This window comes from Chenopodium quinoa, unplaced genomic scaffold (assembly GCF_001683475.1).
Source record: "Chenopodium quinoa cultivar QQ74 unplaced genomic scaffold, ASM168347v1, whole genome shotgun sequence".
NCBI classification, from domain to species: domain Eukaryota; kingdom Viridiplantae; phylum Streptophyta; class Magnoliopsida; order Caryophyllales; family Amaranthaceae; genus Chenopodium; species Chenopodium quinoa.
In genome coordinates this window covers 5,799,437-5,822,816 of record NW_018743292.1, presented here as the reverse complement: position 1 = coordinate 5,822,816, position 23,380 = coordinate 5,799,437, and the positions used below count along the sequence as shown (strand labels likewise).

General features: G+C 33.7%; 3 protein-coding genes across 3 annotated transcripts; 1 reads left to right on the top strand and 2 right to left on the bottom strand.

Annotated features, from left to right (window-relative positions):
* The first annotated feature begins 837 nt into the window (after positions 1 to 837).
* LOC110735858 (protein DOG1-like 3) lies at positions 838 to 4,889 on the top strand. The gene is made up of 2 exons (XM_021916037.1): positions 838 to 1,000; positions 4,021 to 4,889. Exons 1-2 carry the CDS (start codon positions 838 to 840, stop codon positions 4,887 to 4,889), a joined length of 1,032 nt encoding a protein of 343 aa, XP_021771729.1.
* A 368-nt stretch (positions 4,890 to 5,257) lies between these two features.
* LOC110736647 (protein disulfide-isomerase-like) lies at positions 5,258 to 10,361 on the bottom strand. Its single transcript, XM_021916923.1, has 10 exons — positions 10,121 to 10,361; positions 8,063 to 8,093; positions 7,512 to 7,814; positions 7,209 to 7,397; positions 6,939 to 7,061; positions 6,563 to 6,700; positions 6,206 to 6,325; positions 5,988 to 6,105; positions 5,729 to 5,841; positions 5,258 to 5,622 (listed from the first exon to the last, which is right to left on the bottom strand). The coding sequence occupies exons 1-10, from the start codon at positions 10,288 to 10,290 to the stop codon at positions 5,380 to 5,382; spliced, it is 1,548 nt and encodes a 515-aa protein (XP_021772615.1). The 5' UTR covers positions 10,291 to 10,361; the 3' UTR covers positions 5,258 to 5,379.
* Positions 10,362 to 19,831: 9,470 nt separating this feature from the next.
* LOC110736031 (protein disulfide-isomerase-like) lies at positions 19,832 to 23,269 on the bottom strand. The gene is made up of 10 exons (XM_021916190.1): positions 23,063 to 23,269; positions 22,723 to 22,753; positions 22,321 to 22,611; positions 22,013 to 22,201; positions 21,739 to 21,870; positions 21,308 to 21,448; positions 20,825 to 20,944; positions 20,622 to 20,739; positions 20,198 to 20,310; positions 19,832 to 20,037 (listed from the first exon to the last, which is right to left on the bottom strand). Exons 1-10 carry the CDS (start codon positions 23,227 to 23,229, stop codon positions 19,840 to 19,842), a joined length of 1,500 nt encoding a protein of 499 aa, XP_021771882.1. The 5' UTR covers positions 23,230 to 23,269; the 3' UTR covers positions 19,832 to 19,839.
* Between the last annotated feature and the right edge of the window lie 111 nt (positions 23,270 to 23,380).

Genomic DNA, 23,380 nt, shown 5'->3' with positions numbered 1-23,380 from the left:
CTAGAGGAAAAAGTGTACATGAAACAACCCGAAGGGTTTGTTTTGGAAAGACAAGAGAATAAGGTGTGTAAATTGGTTAAGTCATTGTATGGACTTAAACAAGCACCAAAGCAGTGGCATCGGAAATTTGATGACACGATATTGTCCTTTGGATTCAAAGTAAATCAAGCAGATAAGTGTATATATAGCAAATTTGATGACAAAGGTCATGGTGTTATCATTTGTCTATATGTTGATGATATGCTTATCTTTGGTACAAGTCTACAATAAGTAGAAATGACCAAGGAATTATTATCCTCTTCTTTCCAGATGAAGGATTTGGGGGAGGCGGATGTCATTTTGGGCATCAAGATTATTAGGGACAGTGGAAGACTTATTTTAAGTCAATCTCATTATATTGAGAAGATGATCAAACAGTATAATATGTTTGATAAGAGTCTTGTAAATACCCCCATGGAACCTAATGTTAAGTTGGTTAAGAATTCGGGGAAAACGATTTCCCAATTGGAATTTTCAAGGATAATTGGATCCTTGATGTATGCCATGACAAGAACAAGACCGGATATTGCATTGGCTGTAGGAAAACTTAGTAGATTTGCTAGTAACCCGGGTGTACAACATTGGTTTGCAATTCGGAGGGTCTTGAGGTACCTTCAGGGTACATTGGATTATGGTTTGACTTATAGTGGATTTCCTTCGGTTTTAGAAGGGTATTCTGATGCAAGTTAGATCACTTACAAAGAGCGAGACTCTTCTGTTAGTGGCTGGGTGTTTATGTTTGGAGGAGGTGCCATTTCATGGTCTTCCAAGAAACAAACTTGCATTGTCGATTCCACTATGGCAGCAGAGTTTATTGCTCTTGCTTCAGCTAGTAAGGAAGTTGAATGGTTGAGAAATCTTATGTTTGAGTTGCCTTTATTGCCAAAGCCTATGTCACCGGTGGCTATTCATTGTGATTCGAATTCGGCATTAATAAAAGCATATAGCCAAGTGTATAGTGGTAAGTCTCGGCATATTTCACTTAGGCATAGCCTAGTGAAAGAGCTTATCAATGATGGGGTCATAAGTCTTGACTATGTTCCAACTAAATTGAATTTGGCGGATTGCTTTACTAAAGTAATGCCAAGGCATTCCATCATATTTGCTTTGAATGGAATGGGTTTATGTCCAAGAAACACGAATTTATGAAACTCAATCTAACGCTTGAAGAAACATCAATAAGTCTTAGATTCAATGTGGTTGAATTGCATTTTTGATGTTTGTTAGCAATGTTTTGTGACCCATATTGCTATGATATTTGTGATGTTATTAGGTAGCGTCTTTTAAAGTTCTCCAGATTTAGAGTTGAGAAGCTCTAGATGAAGGTGTCTTATCACAAGGGCACTATTACGTATGTGAGAACCTACCTATGTAAGTTCGAAGTTTAGCCGCTTCAAGAAGTCTAAATGGACATATTGACTTTGATAAACTTATGAAAGATACGGACACATGGCTGTATAAAAGTGTCAAGTGATGTTAAATTCGATTTGTCTTGTGTGTATTTCACCTTCAAATGGTCGAAGATATTCGTGTGATTCAATCCATAGGGACATCATGAGAAATGATCATCGTTAAGTGTGTTGTACTAGGTGTCAATTCAATCCGTAGGGACATTGGCATTGATGCATGAGATGTGGATTAATTGATAGAAGTGGAGAAAATTTTAATAGTATACACTCTAAATGGGGGAGGATTGTTAGTAATTTAGAGTGTATGAATCCATAAGGATTGCGTGACCCGCGTTTAGGGCGCGACCCGCGAATCAGGCGTGATAAAATCACGCTGACTTTCTGGATCCAGTGAAGAAATTCCGATTTCGAAGTGGCGCGACCTGCGCTGGAAGCGCGACAAAATCGCGCGAAAGTTTTGGATCGAGGCAAGATTTTGGTAGAATTGGAGAGCGCGCCCGCGCGGCCAAATTTGTGGTTGTGGGTATTTTTGACAAATTATTGTTATTTGAAGTCTTTGAAAATTGAATTGCCACAAATGAGTTCCTTATTGCTGGTGTCGTTGATTATAATGTAAAATACCTTCCCTATTTCTAGCCTGTTAAAGATCCATTACTTGTATTTCTTTTCTCCAAAATATATAGAAATCACGTACGTAAGTATTACAAATTCCATTGTCTAGGCAATATTACTATTCTCGATCTATCTCATTATCGTGCATACACAAGTGGCTAAAGTGACATAGCCTTTACCTTTAGGGCAATTGCTACAATTCATGTGTACACTACACGACAAATCCGACATATTAAAAAAAAAACCTTTTTCACGACTTTTTTACATTTTGGATAAAATTGTTATACTTCCCTAGATAATAACTTTACCCCCTAAAAATACCACAAGCAATATCATACGAAGTATGTAAGTATAATATTGTATATTCCATGTAGCACAACTAACTGCCACATCTACCTATTAACTAAAAAATTCCTATAACCCCCATATTTACGGGTTGTATAAGAGCTGCATAGTCACGTAGCGTAATCATTATACTACAAGAAACATAAACCTCTTGAGGATGCCATCAAATCTTTAGCTGTTCTTTTTAATTAAAGGAAAAATTGATTTCAATAATCCCACCTTTAGCCGATTTGCGAATAATAATCCTACCTATTGATTATTATCTAATAATCCCATCTTTAGGGTCATCTTCTTTTAATGGTCCCTAATGATCGGTAACCTAAAGAATAGGTATTTTTTTTTTTGCTATTTTCCCTCGTCCTTCGTAGCAAGTTAGCCCCAATTCTCTCTCCTCCCCTTCCCTTAACTTCCCACCTCAATTTCTCTCTCTTCCTACAACAATGGCAACGGTGTACTTATATCTCAAGGAAATTCATTACTTGTTGGCGTCGGTTTTAAGCAACGTCAATTTGGCTGGTCAGGAGTTTCGTAGGTAGGGGAGATTGGTTTTTTGGATGGGGGTGGCTGGCCGTTTACAAGGATGGGGGTGGCCGGCCGTTTACGTGGGTGGGGGTACTGGCTAGTTTGTGGGTGGGTCAGTGAAGGGGGTTTCGTGGGTCGGGTTTTACGTGGGTAGGGGTGGCCGGTGGGGGTGTCCGATTTCAGTGGAGGAGGACAGGAGGTGGCTGGGTTTGGGTTACTAGAATTTTTTTTTTTTTTTTGGATGAAGGTCGCCGGAATTAATGGAGGAAAAGGGGAAGGAGAAAAAGAAAGGAAAGAGGAAAAGGGAAAAAAGTTTAAAATTCTATTTTTTAAAAAATAAAATTTTATTTTATTTAAAAAATAAAAATGTTGGACGAATCACGAAAGGACATGTGTCATGTTAACCCATCTAACCGGTTACCAACACGTTAGAGACCATTTAGAAGAAAATGACCTCCAAAAATGGGATTATTAGATAATAATTAATACGTGGGATTATTATTCGTAAACCGACCAAAGGTGAGATTATTAAAATCAATTTTTCCTTAATTAAAATAGCAAACCCTCATGCAAGGTTTTAGTCGTTCAATTATACCCATATGGGTTAGTGGGTTGCGCTTATTACACCTTACGCTTTAGTTACGTGCGCAATCTACTTGCAAGTAATGCTACCAACTTGCCAAATCTATCCAACCAAAAACTGTCTTTAATTATAATTTTAACAAAAAAAGAGAGGTTGTACTTCCAGTTCATAACCAACCAATTTACACCTTTTTGTTCACATGCCTTTACTTCTCGTCATCTCACCATGCATTTCTTACGTATAACTAATTATACAACTAGCTTAATTGGAATTTGTGAAACAGAGGAAAATCTGCTGGTTCATCTCCCTTAGAATTTCTACACTTTACTCCACTACTTCTTTGTACATATACTATCATATATAAAGCATAGTATATACTACATGAATTTGTTCAACATTACATTGTTTTGTTTTCTCTCCTACAAATATTATATGATGATGTCTAGTTTATAACATAACAAACCACCAAATTATATTCAATTAGTCTCTCTATGTACTACATAAATATAGGCAATCATTTCAAAAAAGCCATGTCTTCATCCACCCAGGGCTCGGGATCCTGTAGCCTGGATCCCGAGCCCGGGCTCGAATCATTTGGTAGGTATTTCGAGCGTTGGCTCAGTGACCAGGCACGCGACCTTGACGAGCTCAAGGCCGCGTCCAGGGCTCACACCGAAGCAACTCAGCCACGTGCTGAGTTGACTCGGTCTCTACGCGAGCTCGTGGGCCGGGTCATGTGCCACTACGAGAACTACTACCGCGTCAAGTACGAGTCAGTAAAGCATGACGTCCTCGGGATGATGACCCCCTCATGGCGGTCCCACCTCGAGGAGTCCTTCCTATGGATTGGTGGTTGGAGACCAAGCTCCGCGTTCCACTTGTTATATTCGGTAGCCGGGTTGCACTTCGAGACGTGGTTAGGTGACCTACTGAGGGGGTTGCACACGACCAACCTAGGTGACCTTACACCGAGTCAACTCAACCGAGTCAACGAGTTGCAAGCTCAAACTATAAGAGAAGAAAGAGAGTTATCAGAAACTCTTGCCGCTCATCAAGACACCGTAGCCGATACTTCCATGGTTGAGCTATCACACATAGCAACCGAGTTGATGCGCGATCACGACTCGGGGAGTATAGGGCGAGTTGGGAATGAGTTAATGAAAGAACGAGTTGAGTCAACGCTTGACTCTAAGGAGGACAAGTTTAAGGAGATTTTAGGGAGGGCTGATGATCTACGGTTGAGAACTCTTAGAAATATGGTGGACATCTTAAGTCCAATCCAAGCCGTTCATTTTTTGATTGCTGCTGCTGAACTTCATTTAAGGGTTCGTGATTGGGGTATGAAGAAAGATGCTATTGCTCATCCACAACAACGTTAGTTAATTAAGCACACATAAATTTGTTTGTTACAAGAGATTACTTAGGAGATTTTTACTTCTTTTATTTGTACTCAGTAAGATATTCATTTGGGTTTTTTTTTATAATCTCCAAAATCGTATTTGATCATTAATTTCTTTGATTGTGCTGTAGAGAATTACGGGGTATAAAAGGTTAATGCATTTTTATTTTCAACAAGCAAGTGGAGCAGTTGACCCCGACTTTCCCTGCCTAGATTTTTTCAATCAAGTTTCCACAATTTTGGATTACCTTGCACGTAAGTGAATAATGTGCTTCTAATTTTTTTTCAAATGCATTCTTTGAGATCATAATTAGTATATGCAACAAACTCATGAAAAATAGGTGAGCATTTTTTTTTATGCAAAAAATAGGTGAGCTTTAATCACCTCTTTATTGGTAAGTAAAGAAAAAAGGGTCAAGACAAATGGGATAAAATTATCCTTATATGAAACAATTGAACTAATAAGAGTTTCACAATTCATCTTTGGTTTCAACTGTTTCATCAATATTGTTGCTTGCTTTCTCTGGTTCGTTCTTGATCTCGGGCTCACTCTTCTTCTCATCACTCCTGTGCTTCTCAATGAATTCAATAATGTCTTCCTTTTTCCTACTGCCACTGTACTCGATTATCTCTTTATTTTTGGTTATGAAGAACATGGTTGGGAAGCCTTCAACCTTAAATGTGTCACTTGGGACATCATTTGCACTTGCATCCTAATATATCAGAAGAAAACAGGAAAAATGTATCAGTTTTTTCCTATTGCTTCACTAGCCAAAATATAATTTCAAGTGAAACAAAAAACAGAAGTAAAGAGCTTACAAATTTCGCAATCAGGATGTTAGGATCCTTTTCGTATGATACAGCAATTTCATCCAAAGTCGGAGCAAGGTTCTTACAGTGACCACACCAAGGTGCATAGAACTCAAGGAAAACTGCAAAGACAGATAAAAAACAGTACATCAACTCATCAAATGTGCCGCGATCAAAGAATGTTTATTAAAACACTTGGCAGAAAGCATCAAAAAGAACTTCTAATCAAAGTTAAGAAACATGAGGGAACTTGTAGCGCGAAATATACCATCTTTGCCAGAGTTAAAAACCATGTCCTGTAAGCTGTGAAGAACCACAACTTTAACAGGCTCATTGTTCTCTTCAGGAATAGGTTGTGATCTCAAAAATGGCTCTAACTTTCCATCCTGCGACCATTTAATTTGTGCATTTAGAATGGACTGACTACTGCAAACAATAATACAGTTTAAGAACAGAGAAAATCTTGATCACAAGATTAAAAATTACCAAGAATTTCTTGAACCAAGGAGCAAGTTGATCTGGTTCCACATTTGTCTTAAGATATTTCTCAGCTTCGGTTTTGTGAATAAAGATGAGAGGAGCTAGAGACTCGTCGAGCTTGTAGTGCTATTTTTCCCAAAATGCAGACAAAGAAATTAAAACTTGGTTAGATAGACATGTTGTGAAAGTATTTGTTCATGTCAGAGATGTCACAAAAGAGTCCTATATCAGCCTAAAAAACTACAGTAAGAGTATTAATCGTCTTAGTCTATAAACATATCTCCGAGATGAACATGTAATCATTCAGATGAATATAAAAGCCTGGAAAAATCTATTGTAACATAACAATTAAGGAACATGAACCTTGAGTAGATCTTTGCTTGCTTCAAGATCACCAAGTAGGAAGTATTTGTTGTCCCCTTTAAGTAGGACAGCAATATCATTAAACCGGGATTTCAATGCAGCAGCATTCTCACTCTTCAAGTCCAAAATTATAATGATCTGCAATAGTAATCCAACGAATTAGTGTTAATGACTTGCATAAGAAAACCAAGCTATGACATAAAGATCCTAAATGAATACATGGAAGTCATCAAAACATTATAAACAATTTTAGTGATTCAAGTACTCATAAAACTAAACTGTAAAAGGTGTAATATTGTAATGGAAAGTATCAAAGCAAGGGTACATCAGTTGAAATTCATGCACAAATAATAGGAAGTATAAGAGATCTTGTTACCTTGGTGTTTTGACCTGAGAAGACCTTACGAAGGTAGGTGTTACCGGGATCCATAGTGAATGGAATAACCGAAGGCACATCTTCTTCTTGGATGAACTTCTCTAAGGCATCCAAATCGAAATTCTATAAGACGAAAAACAATTAAATCAGTAATTTGCTGATATTCAGAAAACTGTCACAAACTCAAAATATTCTGTATGCACTAAGAAACAGCAAATTCTTTATTGATGGTCGCAAAAAATAACAATAACTCAATCATTCCACACTAACTTTGGTGTCTGCAAAGAGTTCGTCGAATGGCTTAAGCAATCTGACTAACGGTCCTTTGACAGACGAATCACCCCTTGGAAGGACCTTAGCATCCAATGTATGAACAAACTCATAATCAGACCGCAATTTGTCAGCTAACTTGATGAAGTTTTCATATTCCTCCCCTTCAAACTTTGGGAACACTCCTGCCTACATGATCAAATGAACAATGTTTTAGGCCTTTTAGCACCCATATCACATCATTCAAGTACATAACCAAATATGAATAAATTTCTTAAAGCAATATGGTAAGGATGTACTAACAATGAAAACTTTCTCCTCATCAATGATGCTGATGATCTTAGCAGCATCATCGACGGATTTGATTTCAGTAGAGGCAGGGCCAAGTTGTTTCTTCACATAGTTAACTATATCATCAGCCACTTGAGGTTGATTCTTATAATCATGTACGATTTTGCCACCGTTTCTTAGGATTTTAAGCGTGGGAAACCCTCTGATTTTGATTTGGGACCTAAAATGCTCCTTATTAGTTTCATCATTAAGATCAACTTTGGCAAGGGTGATTGGAGGGTCATGCTTGCTTAGTGTAGCAGCAGCCTTCTCATACTGCATAAACAGAATTTTAGTATTAAAATGTTATAAATCATACAATGTATAAAGCAAATAATATAGAACAAGAAAAAGATATAATGAAACAAATACAAAGTATAAGTAACATAGAATTATTATCTCTGAAATTTGACCATTTTCGCGTATTTTGTTAAACCAAGTTTTATACTTTCTAGTTACCATGTGTGAAAAATGTTAATGTTAATCTTTCGTAATGGTTAATGTTAAGAAGTGGTAATTGTTACCTCTGGAGCTAGTTTTTTGCAATATCCACACCTGAAACAAAGAATTGACAATTTGTGAGATAAAATGCTGGTAATACTATTAATTGATGATTAAACAATCATTGATAATAGTATCAGACACAAAATGAATGGAAAATCTCAATTGATAGGGACTTGTGGATAAAAAGTATAGACCATGAAACTAAACTATTTAAAAAATCCAATAATTTCCTCTATGTTTATTTTTTGGGAAAACCACGAGAAACACATGGATTGAATGGGCCCCTATTATGTGATCCATATATTTGAAACATGTAGTCCTAAAGTCGTAATAATAATCAATAACATATAATAACATAACATAATATATTTTAATCTCAAAACAGACATCAAGAATGATACATGTCACTTTTTGGTGCTGTTTTCAAAATTGTTTTCTCTCTTTTTTTTCTTCTTTAACTTCTTGTCGTAAAATGTATTTTATATATATTCATCAAATCATTTATTTGTGTTTTACTTCCTAAAATAAATAAAATTTGTGATTCACATATTATATTTTCCATATCTTTTATTTCATAAATTATTATTTAATATCTATATTATTCCATCTATAATGTAATATAAAACAGACAATAACCTTTTTTCTCTAATTTTGTTTTTTTTTTCACGATAACATAAACTACTTATTGTAAATTATACTAAAAATATTCACCGGATCATATAATGTGATTACTTACCTTAAAAGATACTTCCTCCGTTCTTTTTTACTTGACCCGCTTTGACTTTTACACTATTTACCACCCCTTCTTTGACCGTCTTTTGTGAATAATATGTAAGGAAAAACATATTCATATTGGATATTTTTGAATTCGTCTCAATAAGTACTATCATAATATATAACTTTTATATTTTTTACTTATGGATAATTAAAGTTAATGATCATTAAAGTTTTACATTGACAAGCGTGATAAAAAAACAGGTTAAGTAATATAAAAAAAGAACAGAGAAAGTATATATTTATGATTCACATATTCTTCATAAAATATTAGTCTAATTTGTACTCCGTATTACTTTGTTTATCACAGGAGTAGATATTATTTCTTAATCCTTAGCTTTTAATATGACAACACTTCATATGTAATATCTTACTTGTTGCTTCAAATCTTCAAAATATTTTATCTGTACTAATTTTGTACCAAAAAAAAAAAAAAAAAAAAAAGAAAGTGTTTTTGAAACAATTGATTCATATTCATACTGTATTATTATTGTTATTGTTATTATTCCCTTACAAATTATATATGTTTTCCACTATCCCAAAGTGTATACATAATGTAGTAACTTATTTACAATCCAATTTTTTATCTTTTTAATACGCACACCCTTAAATCTAATTATCTGAAGAAATAAATCAATATTCCTACATTGTGTTTAATATACAATTTTAAATACTTAATTATTGTTCACAAAAAAAAATGTAAAATAAAATTGTTTAGTTAATAAAATGAAAAACGATACCAATTCATTATTAATATTTTAAATTATTTATTTGTCTAATTCACTCTTTCATTATATTTCATGTTTCATTTCATTACATAAATAAAATATAAAAAAAGAAATACTATGGTCATATTTTATCCACATGGAGTATATAAAGGATTTTATTTTGATTGTTTAAAAATATAGTTGAATTGTAAATAATAGTGAAATTACCGTGCATGGCACGGAACCTAATCTAGTAATGAAAATAAAAAATACTTTGTATGTTATTGTATCATTTGATCTTTTGATTAATTGATCTTTTCCGATCAAGCATTAGTAATCACACAATCAATGAATCAATTACTTGAGTCTTGAGGTATTCAATTAAACCCGACATGCTATTTAGGAGAATTAGGACAGAGGGAGTAACTAATGTAATAACCGACAAGTCATCTCCAACATTTACTCAACTAATAGAGATATTCACCTAAGCTATAACACTAAAGAACACAATGAGATGAATTAAGAAAATGCGTAAATTAATCATAATTAACAAAAACTATACAGCAAAAAAAAAAAAAGGAAATAATAGAAACATACCAAGGAGCATAAAACTCAACAAGGATAAAGTCGTGTTTGGATACTTCATTAGTGAAGTTAGAATGATCAAGTGTAATTACATATTCCTCTTTCTCAACTTCTGCTTTAATTCCACTAATTGTTGCTAATAATACCACTACCAAACACACCTCTAATTTCATCGATGCCATTTTTCCACCAATTTTCTCTCTCCTTTTACTTTTATTTGAGAGATTATTGATTTGATGATCTTTCAATTATCTTGAAATAATAATTCTACTATATAGAGTGAGGAGGGAGCACTGTCTGAAGTGTATTTAATGTCACGTGATAAGCACGTTGATAGTTGTTATGCTGATGTGGCGATGTGTTATTGGATATGCTTTGTCAAGGAAGTTTCTGATTGGGTCTGGTTTGGTCAGCTCTATTAATCATTATTTGTTTTTTTTTTAGAAAAATAAATGTACGTAGTATAAAAAATTGAATCGTGGTAGTTTGTTTCTATAATTATTGGTGGATGGGAATCTGCCTTAATTACTCACATAATGATGATTGCTTATCTAATCTCAGTTAACTATCCTATAATGATCACAGTAAGAAGTGTTTTAGTTCATGAAATCAAGATTGAAGATCCTAGTTTGATTGTGTGAACTCAATTTGATTGTATACATGATGGTTGATAGGATTGAGCAAGCTATAATCCAATCTAATTTTTGGATATTCGATATTGGATATATTATATATATCTATCAGGTATCAATTTGTATATCAGTTTAGCAATTTTGAATATCGAATAATACTCAAAAAATCGATATATTATCTGGTACTCTGATATATATATTAAGTAATCTAAACCGCTCCTATTTAGATTTGACAAAGCTCCTTTTCATATTTTCTACGTGTATATATATTTTTAATTTATCATTTGTTTGCTAATTAGAAAAGGAGAAATACGGTTCATAAGATAGAAATGAAATGATTACCAATATTAAATCCATCATATTTAATTTTTAATCAATCAATAGCTAGGTCCTATGCAAAATACATTAGAGTACGTCGTAATTTAGAAGGGAAAATGTGTAAATAAAAAACAAATCTCTGAGGACTTATCCACGTATATGCTCATTAATAAATAATTTTGCATGTAGAACCGAAAAAAAAAATGGCATATATAATATGTCAAACTATGCTTTCAAGCTTAATATTCAACCATATACAAGAAAAATACACAGCACAAAATAAAGTCAAGCACCCTTACATAGTTCATAATTATTCATTAATTACTAAGTACTAATTAATACTGATCTTAATTTTATCAGTATATTTTTGGCCTATTGACCAAATTAGTAAATAAAATAGACCCTTAGCGACTATTTGGTAAAAAAAATAACTCCGGCGACAATTTGGTAAAAAAGCTAACCTCAAGCGACAATTTAGTAAAAAAAAAAAAATCTCAGGCGACATTTAGACCAAAATAATATATTTTTTTCCGACAAACTCTTCAAAAGCCTAATTTAATTCGTTATAGTTTTTTAAAATTTATTTCCCATTTAAAATGTTGAATTAATATGTCATCCTCTTTTTGTTTTGCTAAATCTCGATACCAAATTTATTTCCAACCCCCCCCCCCCCTTTTGTTAATAAGGGTAGCAAAATTAAATGGAAATTAAAAATATTTTTTTAAAAAATTCTTTAAATTATAATTTCCTTAAAAAAAGGGTTGGAAAATTAGCTGGCAATTTTTTTTTACAAAAAAAGCCCACGAAAAGTTAAAAAACGAAGTAAATTAAGCATTCGCGAGTAGTTTGTCGGAACTTTTTGTATTTTTTTGTCTAATTGTCGCTTGAGATTATTTTTTTTTTTTTTACCAAATTATCGCTTAGGGTTAGCTTTTTTACCAAATTGTCGCCGGAGTTATTTTTTTTTTACCAAATTGTCGCTAAGAGTCCTTTTTATTTACCAATCTGGTCAATTGACCGTATATTTTTTGAAACATTGTCAGTATATTAAGTATTAGTATATTAAACTAGATTAGGTCTCGTGCCATGCAGGGTTTTACTAAATTTTATAATCAATGAATTATATTGCAACAATTATGTACCAAAAAAATATTACAAAGTATATTTTTAAAGGAAACAAAATATCTAGAATTTTAATTTAACCCTTGCCAAAGATGTCAATATTATTGATGCAAAAGACTTAATAAATAAAATAAAATGAAAGAAATTTATGGACTATGAGATTTTATATTAACCCTTATAAGAAATGAAAATTTTAGATTACTACCCATACGATACACATACATGGATATACCCTTCGTCCCTAATTTGTTAAGATACTTTGTTCGACACAATATATTATGCAAATTTATTCAATTTTATTTTACTTTGTGATAATTAATAAACGATAAGTTTATTAAATAATAATATAAGCCTAAAAAGCATAATTGACGTGTTAGAACTTAAAAGGGGTGGAAGAGGGTGGAATGATGACATTTTGATCTCTCTTAATTATAAATAGTACTTTGATAATAATAAAAATATGGGTTTACCCCAAATAATGTGGAGTATCTACTAATTGAGATATTATAGCTTAGCTATTGGCATATGCTCATAATGAATCACTCAATTGTTTTAATTAAGTAAGATTACGAGTCCCTTAAAAATAAAAAAATAAGTACTGCGGGAGATTTATGGGTATATGTTAGATTATCATTCTTTGATTTTATGGGTACATTTTAGATAATCATGCATCAATCATAAGATTTAATGATTTATATTCATAGTTAATCACGCATAATATGTAATAGAATCTTATGATTGATAATATTATGTAATAGAATCAATTACAGTAAGAAATAAGTAACACATTATACACTAACCAAAATATTGCGTCAATCCTTTCTCAAAAAAAATAAAATAATATTGCGTCAATCAAGATTTATATCCATAGTTAATCATGTATATTATGTAATAGAATCTTATGATTGATGATATCATTTAATAGAATCATACATATATAATATAAGAATATAATAAAATATAATAATTAAATAAGGGAATAATGAAAGTGGCGAAAAAATAATTAATGACATTGTGACAAGTGTCATTTTAGATTTGCTTTTAGTATAAGTTAATAGATTAGATTGAGAAAATTAGTTAATAAAAAGAAAAAGAAAAAAGACCAAGCTATAGTAGAAGAATAATCAACTGTATATTGATTAGCTTAATGTTTACATTATACAAAGTATGTATATATACAAGTTATAACAACAAACCTAGAGAATTATACGTAATCCTTAGATAAATAAGGAATAATAAAGATAATAAAGAATAATCTCCTATAATTATGCTCAACTAACTTGACTTGGTAGTCTTATCTTCAACATCCCCCCGCAAGATGGACGGTCGAACGACGAGACCAATCTTGGCATTAAGTAACTCAAATTGCGTACGAAATAGTGGCTTTCATGGACAAAATGATAATCTAGAGCAAGGTGCTTCATTTCTGAGTGGAACTTGGGATTGGCAGCCACGTAAGTTGCCCCCATGTTATCACAAAAAAAATAGTAGGCAAATGCAATGAATTAAGATCAAGCTCAGTTAGCAAGTTGATTACCCAATCAAAGAACCTCAGTAGTATTGGACGCAAGGGCTCGATATTCAGCTTTAGTTGAAGAACGAGCAAGTGTTCTTTGCTTGTTAGAACTCCAACAAATACAAATTTTTGCCAAGATAAACAATGTAGCCCGTAGTGGAGACATAATCATCTCGATTCCCTGCCCAATCAGCTTATGTAAATGCGTGCAAGGACAACGGGGAGTTGTGATGCAAGAGTATGCCCTTGTGGAGAGAGCCCGCAAGATAACGAAGTAGTCACTTCAAGGCATTGTAATGTTCATTAGTTGGCTTGTGCATATATTGTGAAAGACGATTAACACAAAAGGAAACGTCCGGCCGAGTAAGAGACAAGTATTGCAAACTGCCAAGAATAGTCCTGTACTCGGTTAAATTAGCCAAAAGGCGACCTGAGTCAAAGCTTAGAGAATGAGCTGTGGACATACGTGTTGGAGAAGGCTTAGCTTTATGCATATTTGTCTTTTCCAGAACATCAAGTATATATTTTTGTTGACTTTGAAAGAGACCATGTGGGTGAGGAGTAACCTCCACTCCAAGAAAATATGACAAGTTCCCCAAATCTTTCAAGGAGAAACAGGTGGCAAGTGAAGAGATGAAGTTAGCCACCATGTCATTATCAGAACCCGTCAAAATTATATCGTCGACATATACTAAGAGATAGGTAACCTGTTGATGTAGTCGGAGGATGAAAAGAGAGGAGTCAAACACGGTATTTACAAAACCGCAATTTAATAAATATGCCCGAAGCTTGTTGTACCAAGACCTTGGTGCTTGCTTAAGACCATAAATAGCTTTACGAAGTTTGCAAATGTGATTTGGTCTATCATTATCGATGAACCCATGTGGCTACATCATATAAACGTTCTCTTGCAATGAACCTTGTAGAAAAGTATTGTTTATATCAAGCTGACGAAGGGACCAACCACGAGTGACGGCAAGACTAAGGATGATACGGACAGTAGGAGCCTTGACCACAGGGCCGAAAGTCTCTGAGTAATCTAGCCCAGGTCGTTGATGAAATCCCTTTGCAACAAGACGAGCCTTGAGCTTATCAACAGTGCCATTGGGTTTATACTTTGTTCGAAATACCCACTTGCACCCAATGAGATTAATTGATGAAGAGGGGGGAACCAAGACCCAGGTTTCATTTCTAATCAAGGCATCATACTCCGCCCTCATTGCACAAGTCCATGAAGGACTCTTAAGCGCTTGGCTAATCGTAGTGGGCTCACGAAGATCAGAAGCCAAAAGTAAATTTGCTTGGTATTTGGGGTTAGGCTTATGAATATTATTCTTAGCACGAGTGATAATTGTGTGATAAGTCGTGTTTTGTGCATATTTATTAACTTATTTTTGGTTGGTTTTATTAGCTTAGTCGAGTGTTTTAGTCCATTTTGGTGTAATTTGATTTAGTTTCGATGCTTTTATGGGTAGTTTCGTTGTTTTTGATGTATTTCAGGATTAACGGAGCTAATTGAGTGGAAATGAAGCAAAACGTTGATGAAATACTTGACAAATATGACACCTGTTCACTATTATGCTCATAACTTTTGATATACAAATGATAATGGAGTGATTCAAATTGCATTGGAAAGTAGACTTGAAGACCTTTCCAACGATATATTACACGTCTCAAACGGAGCTCTGGATATGAAGTTATGACTGATTTAAGATGAGTGATACGCGCAGCAGAGCAGGCACGTCCGTGCCCAGCAGTCAGGCACGTCCGTGCCTGGAAGACAGACTCTGCAGCGTTTTTATTTCTAGAGAGGCACATCCGTGCATATGGAGAGGCACGTCCGTGCCTCCTGGGATTCTTGTGCGCCAAGGCTTGGCCGATTTTCTTATCTTTTTGGGCTTGTATATATATTCTTTAGCTTTGTTTTTCTTGGGGATTCATTAAGTTTATATTATTTTTCAATTCCTATTATTAAGAACTAGTTCTCCATTATTATTTTCTAAGTTTTTGTAATTCAAGATTCAAGCTTTCTACTTTCAATTTTATTCAACATTTGATATTTATTTTTCATCCTTTGTTATTTAATTATGTTTTCATTATTTATTATTGTTTTTGTTTCTTTAATCATGTGTGAGTAGATTATTTAATTCAAGATCTAGTGTAGCCCAAATATTATTGATGCATGAATTAAATCTTTAAATTCTTTAACAACTTTAACAATTGAATTGCTAAATTGATTGTGATTATGCCAATGCTAGGTTAGACGTAACTATAATATTGCGATTATTCCATTATTTTTATCACAGCGAGAGTTGGGTATAAACGGATTTGAGTAAATCAATTTAGGGTTTGATTCATAACACGAGAGTAGTTATGTTTGATAATTGGGAAGTGAGAGTAATGTGTTTAATGTCTCTAATTTGCATGATACCATGAGAATAGAATTGATTGTATGTTAGGGAAGCCATTGATACTCGAGAGAGATCCTTGGTAATTATTAGGGTTTACTTTTCCCCGTTCAATTGAAATCGTATGTTAAGGGTAGAATTACAATTGCATCGATAATAGTTGTGGTGAAGCTAGATCTTGGATGTTTTAAGTACTTGGTTTAATCATCTTATTTAGCTTATTTTCGAATTCTTCTCATACTTAGTTCCTTAGATAATTGATTTTAATTGATTCTTGCTTAGTAGAAATTCGAGTCTATTTAATTATTTCTGAACCTTAGTCTCTTGGGATCCGACCCTTACTTGCCAGTCTACATTAGTATTGGTCTGTTAGGTTATTTTTGATAGGTACGCGACACGCCTACCATTGTGCTTGTAGGTTGAACAATGGGCACGGTAGTCGATGTAGGAGAACCAATGATATAGAAGCATCTTCAGATGATAAAGTATTAAAAGAAGATGATGTTGTTGAAGGACTATCATTTGGCAATATTATAGGGGGTTGACTTGGTTCATTCCCAACAACTGGCACAATAATAGGAATATTCACTTCATCACTTTGAGTAGCAATTTGAGGTGGCGGCACAATAATAGGATTATGAGTTGTTGACCATGTATCAAAGTCAATATGAGATTCCAAAGAGCCTGACGCATCAAATGGATAATTATGCTCAACAAATTTGACGTGCCGAGAAACATTTATGCGATGGGTGGTTGCATCCATACAATAATATGCACTTTGAGTGGGTGAGTAGTCAACAAAGACACAAGGAGTGGATTTAGGCTCAAGTTTATGACTCGTATAAGGCCTTAGCCATGGGTAGCATAAACAACCAAAACTTCTCAATTTTTGATAGTTCGGTTCAACACCAAAAATACACAAAAATGCAGAGCGATTTGACAGAGAGGGTGTTGGCATCCGGTTTATCAAATAGACTGCTGTGGAGAGAGCTAAAGACCAATATTTTAAAGGCATGGAAGCATGTTGTAGAAGAGAAAGACCCGTCTCAATAATGTGACGATGTCGTCATTCAGCATAACCATTGTATTGTGGGGTATGAGGCGGTGAAGTTAGATGGGTGATACCATTAAGAGCAAGAAATGAATGTAATTTCTCAAACTCACCCCCATTATCAGAATAAAGTGTGATAATTTTTTGATTAAAATACTTCTCCACTAAAGCCTTGAAACGAATAAATGTACTCTCTGTGTCAGATTTCTTTTTCAAAGGATATAGCCACACATATTTTGAATAATGATCTACAAAAATTAAGTAATATTTGTAGCCATCAAACCAAACATCTATCACTAAAAAGGAGATCAAGAGGACCAGTAAAAGTAAGAGTAGATGTAGAAAAGGGTAATTTGTGACTTTTATTGCAATGACATGAATTACAATAAAATGAACTAGGAATTGAAAAATTAAACAAACTACTAAGTTGCTTAAAAACAGAAGCGGACAGATTCCCAAGACGATGATGCCAATCAAGAGTGGATAATGAGGCAATTCTTGATGTACTATGGCCTTTGAATATTGTTATCCCCAATTGTGTGTCCTTCAAAGGAAAATAGTCAGATGTGAATATAATAGATAGGTTGATCACGACAAAGTTGGGAAAGAGATATGATATTTCGTGAGCCAGAAGGGACATGGAGAACATTTTAAAAGTGCAAAGTAGTAGTGTTAAGGAGTAAAGAGAAAGAACCAGTATTAGAAATTGGAAGACCGGAACCATCGCCAATGATTAGCTCATCACTACCTCCATATGGTGTGTGAAGAGAAAGATTCTCCAAATCATTTGTGACGTGATGCGAGGCACCCGAATCAAGGAGCCAACCCGAGGATTGAGGCAAAGGAGCACTAGCTGTGTAGGCCTTGGGTGTATGGAGTTGTTGTTGACCCTTAGCAACAGACTTAGAAGGCTGAGATGCATTGACTTGTTGTTGACCTGGTGGAACAACATGGGGAAATTGTTGACGAAACATCGAGCATTGAGATACAAAATGACCAGTCTAACGACACCATTGACACTTCCCATGATAAGGTTTAAATGGTGGCTTGTCATTTGAAGGTTGCACAGACGTGTGAGAAGAGTGTCCACCGTATGTCTTCTTTGCCCCTTGCTTGTAAACATGATTGACAGAAGCAGGATGAGAAAGGGTAGCAGCTTGAGATTGTTGGTGGTGTAAAATATACGCCTCCCTTTTTACAAGCTTCTCATTAAGTTCATCAAAAGTGATGTCTGATTCACGACTTTGAACAACAGAAATAACCTGATCATAATCAGGATCATTAAGTTGTTCAAGAATACGCTCCACAATATCATCATCATCCATAAGCTTGCCTAGAGAGGCTAATTGGTCAGCACATGTCTTAATGTCATACATAAACTCGGTGATAGACCGAGGACCCTTTGTGATATTGCGAAGGCGTTCCTTGATTTGCTTGATTTGCCCCTTTGAGGGGTTAGCATAGGTCTTAGCAAGAAGCAACCAAGCTACACGGGTAGAAGAACAACGAGAGATAAGAGGAACAAGAGAGCCACAAAGGGGGCCAGATAAAGCCCCATAGATAAGTTTGTCCTACCTAAACCATGTGGTATAGGCAGGATTTGGAGTGCTGATATCCATTTGTCAAAGTTGGAGAAGGAACAAGAGTTCCATCAATATACTGAGAAAGGCCATAGCCAATTAAGGTAGCCTCTAATTGTGTTTTCCAAGAAATATAATTGGATTAAGTAAGCTTAATGACATGATTAAGCGAGATAATAATAAATGGTTGGGTGGGTTGCCCAGCATTTGGAATAATGGACTAACAATTTGCCATGAAAATAGTAAAAAAAAAATAAAATAAAAAAAAATCGCGGAAATACGGAAACAAAGATCGAGAAGATGAATATCGATCTTCAAAGCTCAGATACCATGTAGAAGAATAATCAAGTGTATATTGATTAGCTTAATGTTTACATTATACAAAGTATATATATACAAGCTATAACAACTAACCTAGAGAATTATACGTTAAACTTAGATAAATAAGGAATAATAAAGATAATAAAGAATAATCTCCTATAATTATGCTCAACTAACTTGATTTGGTAGTCTTATCTTCAACACTAATAAGTCAATTAAAACCATCATATGGAAAATAAAGCACATGTCGTAACAATTGTATCCATTAATATTGGAAATGTTTGGACTCAAATCCATTGGAATCTAGATTTGAGGGGATCGACAATTTGACTCTGAATAAAGTAATATATATTACTTCAATTGGCTTTAGTAAGCTAGGTTAAATTATCTTTATTTGTAAGTTATATACAAGTATATTTGTTTGAGATGTAAACCTATTTTATATTCAAGAAAGAACATTTGTTTTAAATTTTTGTGTTTGTTGACCCAATTGTCATAATAAGATTTAGTGTGACATAAATTTGATAATTATATGTGTAAAAAACTCCCGAAAACACGATATGAAAACAATGCAATTAATTGTTACTAATGCTTGATTGAAAAAGATCAAATGACTAATAGACAAAATCAAATATCAGACATTTGTTCGTCAACATCAAAACTAAAAATGCCACAAATACAGAGAAATTAGATCAATTGATGATCCCCTTGATAAATGGTCTTTTTGGAAGATCAAACCATTCTTGAAATAAATTTTTTATCAAGCTATTTTTTATTTTTTTGTCACAATTCATCCTTGAATGAAGCTTGTTCCTTGTCTTTCGCGTCATGCCTATGTTTTTGAATGAAGTTGATAATGTCTTCTTTTGTTCTACCTTCATTGTACTTAATTACCTCCTTATTTGATGATATGAAGTACATGGTTGGGTAGCTTGTTACCTTGACGAACTTGTCACTTGGGATATCATTTGCAGTTGCATCCTAATAAATCATGCATTTATGTTAGTGTTTTTTTTTTTTTTTTGAAAGAATTTATATATGTTAGTGTTTTTGTTACTATATTAAGTAACATAGTTATGATATAGCTAGATTTATACCTAGTATTTGAAGTTCGAGTGGTTTAAAATAAATTAAAACTTACAAATTTCGCAATTAAAACATTGGGATCATTATGGTACCAGAGAGCAACTTCATCCAAGATTGGGGCAAGCTTCTTACAATGGCCACACCAAGGTGCATAGAACTCTAGCAAAACTGTAATACATGCACGGATCAAGAATTGTGATTAAATTAATTAATTTCACAAACTCAATCTTTTCCTCTCAAAAGCATATTTGAGGGGTCGTTTTCCCTTGGTTAAATGAAATTATGCTGCCGATGATGATGTAAATAAATGGTAACGATTGACAAATATAACGAGCATGTTTAAAAAAAACTAGCAACATTATTAGAGATGATCGATTATTGTTGATGGACACAAAGTAGACATTAAAAAAAAAAAATCTAAACTCTTAATTAAAATACTTCGGAGTAATAATAATAATAATATTCAGCAAAATTTGCACCTTCCTTTCCAGAATTGAAAACCATATCTTCCAAGTTTTTAAAAACCACCACCTTCACAAGTTCATTGTTTTCTTGAGGAATAGGTTGTGATTTTACGTCTTCCTTTATCTTGCCATCCTATATACGAGCATTAAATTAAATTATTTTCGAACTTAACAAAACTAAATAAACAATTAAATGTTTTAGGTGACAAGAATTCAACCAGGAATTTCTTGAACCAAGGCACAACTTGATCAGGTTCTACATTTGCTTTGAGATATTTTTTGTCACCTTTTCCTTGTACATAGATGAGAGGAACTTGAGATTCGTCGAGCTTGAAAAACTAGATCATCCAAAACATAACAGAAAGAAAACATCTTAGATTAAAATAATATTCATATAAAATAATACTCTTGTCTCTAAATAATAGATCACATTTAACTCTTAAGTAATTTTTAAGAACTATAGCTAACATACTATAAGTTCTTACTTTGTACGACGTACATATTTATCCTTCACTATTTATCTCTATTATATTGATGTACTTTGATGCTTTTACAGAAGCTATGTATTGTCATCAAGATTTTCAAGAGTAATGTAATGAGAAAGCAACTTATTATTTCGGGACGAAATAAAAGGGACCTTTATTTTTGTGACGGTGGTAATTATATTATGCAAGCTTTGCGATGGATTGTAACCTTCTTACCTTTAGAAGACGTTCATTGTTAGGCTCAAGGTCATTCAATAAGAAGCTTATTTTGCCACCTTTGAGTAGCTGAGCAATATCATAATATTTGGATTTAAGTGCGGCAGCATTAACACTAGCAAAGTTCAAAATCATTGTAACCTGCCAAAATATATAACAAAGATTGGTATAATTTACGTGACTCCATATGAATGAAATTAAACTCATTAATAACAAAGACAGGCAAAGTTAAGCCTAAGGACAAGGAATAAAAAAGTGCCGAATCATGCAGTAGTAACATTTATTGTTTTACCTTGTCTCGATCGGTTTAGTTGTCACATACAAGTACATATATATATTTACTAGTTTAAATTAGGCTATCAACGTGATAGTTAGTCTCACACAGAGGGAATATGTGCAGGGTGCAAGTAATAACAGGCCTTATTAATTACCTTGGTATTCAGATTTCTTTCGGAGAAAAATCTACTAATGTAAGGATTTCCGGAGTCATCCATGTTAAACACCGTGACTGAAGGGTCATCTTCTTTCACAACAAACTTCTCCATGGCACTTAAATCAAAATCCTGTGGAATCATATTGAAGATTAAACATGTAGAAAAATAATATGATCAATAATTTGTAATTATACGTTTTAACACAAAAAAGTTATAAAATTAACTAGGAAAATATCAAATTAACAAAATATAATCTACCACATACAATTACCTCAAAATCAGCAAAGAGATCATCAAATGGCTTAAGCAATCTAATCATCGGTCCTTTGACCGACAAATCGCCTCTAGGAAGAACCTTAGCATCCAATGTATGAACAAATTCATAATCATTTCGCAATTTTTCAGCTAACTTGGTAAAATTTTCATATTCTTCCCCTGAAAATTCAGGGAATACTCCTACCTGCATGTACACATGAACATTTGAGCGTTATGCTATAATTTTGTACACATATATGTCACGTATAATAAACACGATTAATCAATCTTAATTAAAGAACGTAATTAAAGAAGTGTACTAACAATGAAACTCCTGGTTTGATCAATGACAGTAGCAGCATCATCAACTGATATAATCTCAACAGATGCAGGACCAAGCTGTTTCTTCACATACTTAACTAAATCTTCTGCTTTTCGCGGTCCTTTGTATTCATCTTGCACGATTTTACCTCCATTTTTAAAAATTTTAAGGGTTGGGTAACCACTAGCTCTGTATTGCCTAGCAATGGGCTTGTTTACAGCTTCATAAGTGTCGATTTTCGCTAGGGTGACCGGAGGGTCATGCTTCTTCAGTATAGAAGCAGCTTTCTCATACTGTAAAACAACATAATATATAGTGACCATATATTATGAGGATTGCTTAAGGAGTTATGATTAGATTAAAAAAAAAGTTTGAAAGCCATAATTAATTAAGTTTATCATTACCTCTGGAGCAAGCGATTTGCAAAACCCACACCTGAAACAGAATTACAGGAGTGTAACTGTAAAGAAAGCCATAAAAGAATATATTTGTGGACGAGTTTCAATCTCAAATTTTTTATACTGTCTAAATAGTTAATACCCCTCCTACGACTTAAATATGGAGTACTATAGATTCATGCATCATTCATTAATCATTACTACTATATTATATTCTAAATCAAAGCATATTCTCTCTTCGTTTCTAAAAATTCTTCTTGTTTAGATGGTAATTGTCTCACACACAAAAAAGTTGATAGAGAAGGAGGGAGTAGATAACGTAAATAAGATAGTTGAAAAAACATACCCAGGGGCATAAAACTCGACAAAAATAAAGTCGTGTTTGGATACAATATCAGTGAAGTTGGAATGATCCAAAGTAATCACAGACTCTTCCTCTCCTTGAATTCCACAAACTATCGACAGTAAAACCACAACCAAACAAAGGTCTAAACCCCTCAAAGTCAACGCCATTGACCTCTAATCTCTCCCTCTCTCTTCTTAATTTTACTGTAATGGAAATTGTATGAAGAGATGTTGATATCAATATACTCCATTTCATGAATTATATAAGAGAAATTAGAGTATGGTGTTAGCATATAATATAATTATATTGTATAATTAT